This window comes from Curcuma longa, chromosome 20, assembly GCF_044706935.1.
Source record: "Curcuma longa cultivar G26 ecotype Majalengka, Jawa Barat chromosome 20, ITB_CL_G26_1.1, whole genome shotgun sequence".
Classification (NCBI taxonomy): Eukaryota; Viridiplantae; Streptophyta; class Magnoliopsida; order Zingiberales; family Zingiberaceae; genus Curcuma; species Curcuma longa.
In genome coordinates this window covers 1,239,355-1,247,830 of record NC_133880.1, presented here as the reverse complement: position 1 = coordinate 1,247,830, position 8,476 = coordinate 1,239,355, and the positions used below count along the sequence as shown (strand labels likewise).

The window sequence follows — 8,476 nt, the reverse complement described above, 5'->3', positions numbered from 1 at the left end:
AAATAACAAATTGAAACACATTCTGATAAAAATTGAAAACAAAAACGTGTGATCCGATAAGAATATTTCATGTACAGTTTGTTTGTTTTTACATCATGAGCACATGATTCGGGCTGTTCATACATACATCGAGGCTATGCCCTGCTAAGAAGCATAGAGATTCCGTTCATTAAAAAGTACATTGGCATACATGGTAAATGAACTCAGAATTTCAAGCCGACAAACTGTTTTTTACTACAAATAAGCCCAAAATAACACAAGAAGCCATATTTTTCCGAGTGTCAAATTTCTTCATACATATTTGTCGTTATACTCTAGAGAACAACATTAGTCTCTGAAGCTTAAAGAACATAATTAAACAGCAGAACAACCCAGTTTAAGTCCAGGCCTCAAAAACCTATTCTCCTATCGAGGATAGCCATTCACACGACGCCCATAGGGTGCTCTCTGTGGGCTTCCATAACCATAAGGAGAAAATGACCTCGATCGTCCTCTTCTGTACCTGCTGTCATAATAAGGTGATCTCTGAGGCGAGTAGTCATGGCCACCGCGAAAAGGAGAGTGCCTAGGAGATCTCCGGTAACCACCACCGTAGTCATCACGGCTGTAGCCCCCAAAATATCTGTCTCGCTCACCTCGACGACCTGTCAGTGACACATTAGCATCAAGATTAGTGAAAAATAACTGATTGTGTTTCAGGAATGATAGTTGAACTATAACAAACATGAACAGCTAGCCCTGCTAAATTTGAGACACTAGTTGATCAAATAATTTTAGCTCACCATCTCTTGTGCTGACCACACCAAGGTATTTTCCAGGTGTAGGTGTCCGTGGCCGCCCCCTCCTTGACTGAAAAGAAACAAGAAATTATGTTACTGTTTCATACTTGCCTTTCCCTGAGCTCAGCAAATCATCTTCATATTACAAAGGCATTGTTGCGAAGAACCACAAAAAACATATGGGTAAGACAGCCTGGTCATTATGGGGCAAAAAAATACTGAAGCATTCAAGGCCTAGAGAAACATAAATCAAGGTGCAACGCCATAGCTGAATGCAACAGATGAGGTACCATTAAGCCCAAGTATGAGTTGGTATTGTCCGTTGATTAGTTGTGAGAGTGGTGAGAGTTGAAGATGAATGCTGAGGTTGTTAAGTTGGAAAGTTTTGGTATGTTTAGTTGTTGATCTGATGCATGGAAAACTTGTTAAGCTGGCCATTCATCAAGCTGTGTGAGTTAAGTTGATATTGATGAACACATCATCTTTGATTGCTGCCAACATATCTGAAGCAAATTCTGAATGTGACCAAAAAATCTCCAAGTTAAGAGGAATGAGAGGGCATGCCCCAACTACAATAGTCAACAAAGGTCCCAACAATTATACCTTCTCAACTGTTATATAACGTCCTTCCAGGATTGATTGATTGAGGTATTTGATACAACGGTCAGCATCTTTTACATTGTCCATAGTCACAAATGCAAAGCCACGAGAAGCACGTGTACGTGGTTCGACAACCAGGTGACATCCCACAACCTACCAAAAGAAAATCAAGGACTTGTACCAATGATAATAGTTGAATTTGAGAAACAAAAAATGTAGAATCTAAAGACCTTTCCTTCCTTAGAGAAGTGATGTTCCACGTCCCTTTCTGTAACCCTGGATGAAAGGCCAGTCACATAAAGAGTATTTCCAAAATTTCCCGCATCCCTACAATCAAACTCAGGCAATGAGAAAAGATATCACAGGGGGAAAAAACATACATCATGAACTTAACGCCAAACACAAGAAAAAATAAACCTGTCCCGACTTCCGGATCGAGATCTTGCCCGATTCCTAAGTGGAGACCGAGACCTTGAGTGAGACAAACCCCTAGGAGGAGATCTTGATTTGGAGCGACCACGATATGGAGACAGTGAATGAGAGTACCTGAAAAAGCAAGAGTTTGATATGGGGGAAAAATGGATATAGGAAAATTGAAGTTGTATAATGCCTAAGTCCCAGTCCGGCGATGCATTTACAGGATATTGAAAGAGAGAGATAGTGAAAGAAATATGCAAATATTACAATAAAGAAGAAAATGAGATTCAGTAGAGTCAGATACACAAACACATAAGATGCCAAGTAATAGGTTCCAGTTCAGGTTCAAGTAGTTGAATAGTTTCCAACATAGATGAGAGTTGCTTCTATCTCTCCACTAAGATTACTTATTAACCATCAAGGACAGTCAACAAGTGTCCCTACAGGATAGCCAACACCTAGCAGAAACACTTATTAAGAAAACAAAATAATCAAGTATGGCATGTTGAACAAAAAGAGAGACAACTTCCGTGGTCTATTGTTATGGTCTACTGTTATCAGCCAGTAGCTATCATCTACAATTTCAGCATATTTGGTAAGGTAACCTGATAACATAAGATTTTGAAGAAAAAAAATAGGTCAAATACTTCTGTTACTATGTATTAATTGTGATGTAATTCAGTTAAGAAATATGAATATTATGGTGTAGGCCAAGGCTAGCATTGCAATTGCATTCCAAAAGTGCATCTAACCTCATATGATAAGGTTTTGATGATAAAACATACATCAAATATTGCATAAATAATAATGATGCAATTTTGTTAAGGATATCAGTAACAACATAATTTGTGTTTGCCATTGCATTTGCATTCAAAAGTGCATTTTGGGAAAGTACTCTATGCTAAAGTAAAAAAAAATGATAAAGTATATTGTACTAAAGTAATTTGACAGGTTAAATTCAAAATTGTTAAGCAAAGCAATTCCACAACCTACTGAAAATACAATAAATAATTACAACTAAATAATAGTCAATTAAAATCTAAAATAAACTGTACATTTACATCTCAACTCTATTTTTTTATGAATAGGCAATGTAAAATAATATTTAATGTTGTTATTACTATTTTAAAATATAAATATCTTACTGATTGAATTATTATTTAAAAAATGGAGCAAGAATAAAAGAATGCCCCATATTTTTGTTGTCATCAAAAGGGGATCCTATGTTGAAAAAAATATCAAATCAACATCCCATCCCTTTTTTCAATCCGAAAATATCCAACACTACATGTGTAGCATTTTTGGCCATGTAGCAACTTTGGCTAAAGCTAGCCAAAGCTGCAATAGGCAATTTTGAACAAAATTGCTCTACATTGTAGTAGTTTTGAACAAAATTGCTACGTTTTGATTGCTACACATAGCAGTTTTGAACCAAGCTACTATAATAATATTGAAACAAAGGTACGAAGAGTATGATAGGGCATTGTTTTGATTTTTTTTTTAAAGGGGCGTTGTTTTAATATTTTTAAATGAATGGGAGCCATGTTAACAAAAAAAAAAATACAGGTGACCTTATGATTTTTACCCAAAAAATTAAAAATGCAGCATTCATAATAAATATAAAAAAAAAATTTGTTGGTTCAGCCTAGTATATACTAATTAGTTATGTATTAGATAAAATTATTGGTTAAAAATTTTTTATTATCAACATAAAAAATATTTTACTATAGTCACAACATTCATACAATATTTGTTGTTTTGATTGAATAATATTATAACATCTTTTATTCCTATATTATTTTATTGTATTTTAATGCAAAGTATTATTTAACTATTTAAAACATTATTTAACAGATTTACTCTTACTAATGTTTATAATTTAGTAAAGAAATCTTTATTTCATCTTTAAGTATGATTTGCACAATATTAAGATATAAATAATAATTTATATTTACTTTATTTTGTATTATCATAAAATATACATTTAACCATTATCAATTATTTAATGTTATGTTACAACACATTCCAATAAAGTAATTTAAATTATTTTAATACCCAATATTAAAATGATTTAATATTATTTTAACATTATGTTACAATACTTTATTTTAATTATTTAAGATTTTTTATTCATTTAATTTTATATTTACCAAGCCTTTATCCCACTAAGTGAGATTGGTTATATGGAACCTCCTACGCTATTATAGACTCGATCCCCTCATCTATATTCAAATACATTTTATTATATTTTATCATTGCTAATCAAGTCTTCAAGCATCTAAATACTACTTGGGAAATTAGCTTTTGAAAACATCTTCCCAAGTGAATGCAGTGCTTTAAGTACTTTCAACATTCTACAAAACACCTTCACCATGATCATTGCCATTCGGGGAAGTAGCTTTGTAAAACACATTATAGCTTATGAGCAGAAAAGCAAAGAACTATCATGGTCATTAAGCTGGAAAGTGGAAATAATAAATAGATTCCAAGCAAGTGATAACACTGACAATGAGGTAGGAGTGCCCTAGAGAGATTCTAGGTCATTCATTTCTTCTTTCTTGGACATTCATTCTAACCTTTATAGATGGTAAAACTATTTTAGGTTTATTACAACCCAAGGTAGTACCCTCTGTACATACATATTACAATACATGAATCAGGTCTTCAACACTATCCCCCAAGCTAGACTCAAGTTAGTTCAAAGATATTGTCAAATTCCAACTATTTGCCAATACTTAATACATCTGTTAGTTGATATGATAAATATAAAGATCTCAAGTAGAAACTACATTGATGACCTCAACCTTTAGCTCCTCTTTGAAATAGCAAATGCATACATTAGTCGCTCATCCATGCACATTTCAACGATGCCAGATACTCAAGACATTTGCTGACTAACGCAAAAGATCATCTACAAGTGACCCCTTTCCATGAAAACTGAAGGTTTATGAAAATTTCAATGTCACTTTTGTGATCTTGCTCACAGAGCCCCAACTATCACCTCATTCCTCCCCCTAGCACCTCAGTGTTATCCTCTTCTCCCTTCTAGAGGATGAGCTTCATCTGCTAGCTAAATAGGACCAACAGACCCAAAGAATAGGAGTGATGACTCTCTCATTGAAGATGTGAAAATAACACTAGAAGCAAAGGAAAGCATCTTTAAACCATTCTCTTTTTCTTATCATATTGTGAAACTACCCAACATTACTCAGCTCAAACAGTAGCATATTGGTTATTTTCCCAGAAACCTCTCATCCATCTTAGCATTCTCATATATGCAACACTAACTTTTTTTGAAGACTACATAATTTACCAAACACTTGTCATTAGATGAAACATTACAAACTTAAGCATAAAAGCTCCATGATTGATTAGTAGAATGGGTAAGCCTTCTCAGCAAGCCTAACAACCTTCAAATTTTTCATGATCATCACAGTCCTCTCTTAATTTAGCATTGACGAGTTTTGAATCAATAGCTTTATGATGAGGAATACCTGAACAAATGAATCTGAAACTTCATTCTGGTTTAGAATTACTCAGCAAATATCATAAATTTTGAAAAAAATAAAAGGCAGACTACCCATAATCTAGGCATGATGGTGACATGTTATTTAGACATGTCACCAAACTTCAAATATTCCATATTTAGGATAGTTTTCAAATCCTAAAATGTAAAAAATAATAGACATGTTATATAATAGAATAACTAATATTATCAATAGAACAAGCTGATGGTGACTCACAACAAAAATATATAGATTCATATATTGCATTGATGAAAATATACAAATTATATTGATTTCATTTCAGTAAAAAATAAAATCAAGTGGGATGTTAAGTGCTAACCATAGGAAAAAAAAACATGAACAACTCCACCCTCATTGCTGATGCCATATCCTCATGGCATCAAAAATACTAAAGATCAAGAAAAAATATTGGCCATGTTACCAAAGAGATACACAAAAAGAGGAATGAAAGACAACTTTGACATGGTAAAGACTTCTATGTCACCATCGATTCCACCTTCATTGTCATCTTTATGTTTCAATGTGACAAGTTTTGTCCATCCCAATTGTTGTTGTGTGTTCACTGCACCTTTGGTTGTACTCAACAATGTGTTTTGCTTCTAATATTCATGACAATTTAGAAGCAACCACAAGTAATTAGTCAGATAGAGTGTTAACAATTTTTGCTGAACAAGCACAAAAAATGCAACTTATCTAAGATCACAGTTTCAAAAAGCTTCCGCTTGGGTGGCATATAGGACAACCTATGCAGGTATTGAAGGACACCACTTAAAATGTTTGCATGTGCAGTTAAAAATCATTGTTTTGATCAACTTGACAGTGTTGTCAATATTGATAGATATATTCCATGAGTTATCCATCGTATGATTGACATATTTGTCCCATGTGAAAATATAAACTAGAGATATTGAAATATACTTAATTGTCTATATATTAGTCATTTTTATTAGTATAATTTTTAACATTGATCGCATATGCCCCCACATTTCGCATATGCACTTGACCGCATAGTGCCTGCATACACTTTTTTAGACCTTACTCAAGATCAAAGGGTTTGGGGTTAATTGAATATTGTTCGCATTCACTTTTTGAAGCCTTATTCAAGATCAAAGGCTTTCTTCATTAATCCTACAGAAAATGATAATAGACCAACTAAATGTGTGACAAACTTTGGTATGAAATGGATGTTGGACTAGCTACGTTGCCTAATTGATGCAGAATCAGACAGTGAGATAAAGTGGAAAAAAATAATTGTCCATAATAAGAGAGTATTCTAGAGGAAGGAAAGAGAACAGAGGTAGGATAAGAGAGCAAGTAAGCAAATACAAGAATTCCAAGAATATGAAGAATAACATTGTCTACAAGGAAAAATCACCCTTTTCTATATCCTACATTGGAGTCAGAGTTGCCAGAACCAACACTACCACATAGTTCACAAACCACAAATTCAAAACCCTAGTCCCAGATGCCACATGTACTTCCTCTCAAGTGCGATAAGACTTCTATGTAAAGTTCAATTCGCAGGCAAGAGTAGACGTCAAGAAGTTCCTTTTATTCATGTCATTTACAGAGAGTATCTAAATAAGCAATACCAGATCCACCGAGAAAGGAACCATCACAACTATTCTGAAAGCGCAAAATAGATAGACACAGATCACAGCAAGGAACAAAGATAAAAATCTGACAACAAAAATAACCGAGAACAAAAAAGGAAGTCGCTCGGAACATACTTCCCCCGTGAAGAATCCGCCTGCAATTAGACAGAATACGTTGCCGTGAGAAGGACGCAACGATGGAGAGGAAAAGGTAGGGCAATACAGTGAGAGAGGAAGAGCGGACCATTTGGATTAGCCGACGCGACGAGGGGAGCAGCGGTGGAGAGCGGAGAAACCCTCGATAGTTCTGTCTAGGGTTTGCCTTTTTCTTCCCCTTGCCCCTTCACGAGAAAGCAATGGCATTTATAAGAGCTGATTTGGGGAAAATAAAAATTGGGAGCCATTGAAAACTGTCCTCTTTTTCTTTTTCTAAAAAAACATTTTAAATATATATATGTATATATATAATATTTTTATTCAAAATTGATATAATATAAAGCAATTTAACCCAAAATTATTTATAATAACTTTGACAAAAGTTAAGTTTTGAATAAAATTGGTATAATAAAATTAAAGTAATTTTAATAAGTTAGGGAAATAAAAGTTCTCCATATGTATACATTTTAAAATAATAATTTTACTTTATATTACAGTAATTTTAGCAAAAACTACTTACAATAATAATGAAATATTTTAAAAGACTTGGATGCCCTTTTGAGTATAACAAAAATAAATGGTGCTTTTTTTATTTTTACCCAACTTAATATCAATTATTTAAGACATTTAAAGTGTTTTTTTAAAAAGAATTTTACATATGATATTATGTAAAATCAAGATTTAGTTATGGGATAATAATATATAATTTTTTACGGTGTCATAAATAGCCATAACATATATTAATCACACTAAATATATTAATAATACATAATTAAGTTTTAACCAAAATTTAGTATAAAAAACATGGAAGCAAACTTTATTTTAACACTTAATTATCTTTTACAAAATCTGTGTTGATATCAAAATATACTTTTTAAAAAGATCATTGCAAAAGTCTTGAGTCGTCAAACGTCGCATTTCTTTTTTTTTTTAATTTCTTTGTTAACACTCATTTCTATATAGCACTTTTATCTTCTTCTCATCTCATGACTCAATTTTGTAGTATTATGTATGTGTAAGCACACCATATATATATATATATATATATATATATATATATATATATATATATATATATATATATATATATATATATATATATATATGCTAGTCTGCGGTCCTTATCTTGCGTTCCCCGTGCGCACCACCCGACCCATCGTCGTTGTCGGCGCTCCCACTTCACCGTCCGACCACCGTCGGCCGCCGCATCACGCCCGATGGACGCGTCGCTCGTCGGCGCACAGCCCGACACCGGATTCTGGCCGGATAGTGGTCGGAATCCGATGAATTCGACCGTGATTTGGCCAAAAATCGGTTGCCAGTGCCGAGCGACCGATTCCAACCAAATGCGACTAGAATCCGGCCAAATTCTGGCCGAGGAAGGACGTACAGGTCCGCTCGG

The 8,476-nt window shown here is 33.8% G+C and overlaps 1 protein-coding gene across 1 annotated transcript; it reads right to left on the bottom strand.

The window, feature by feature from the left end:
* Positions 1-209: 209 nt before the first annotated feature.
* On the bottom strand, positions 210-7,305 carry LOC141813683 (serine/arginine-rich splicing factor SR45a-like). Its single transcript, XM_074701653.1, has 7 exons — positions 7,163-7,305; positions 7,054-7,073; positions 1,797-1,925; positions 1,610-1,706; positions 1,383-1,532; positions 783-849; positions 210-644 (listed from the first exon to the last, which is right to left on the bottom strand). Exons 1-7 carry the CDS (start codon positions 7,163-7,165, stop codon positions 406-408), a joined length of 705 nt encoding a protein of 234 aa, XP_074557754.1. The 5' UTR covers positions 7,166-7,305; the 3' UTR covers positions 210-405.
* Positions 7,306-8,476: the final 1,171 nt, after the last annotated feature.

Bases quoted from the DNA above. Each gene is read 5' to 3' on its own strand.
- LOC141813683 (XM_074701653.1), bottom strand. The intron at 1,926-7,053 runs GTATGTTCCGAG...TTGCTTTTTCAG, and splicing joins GCGGATTCTTCACGGGGGAA to GTACTCTCATTCACTGTCTC. The intron at 645-782 runs GTGAGCTAAAAT...TGTCACTGACAG, and splicing joins TGTGGTCAGCACAAGAGATG to GTCGTCGAGGTGAGCGAGAC.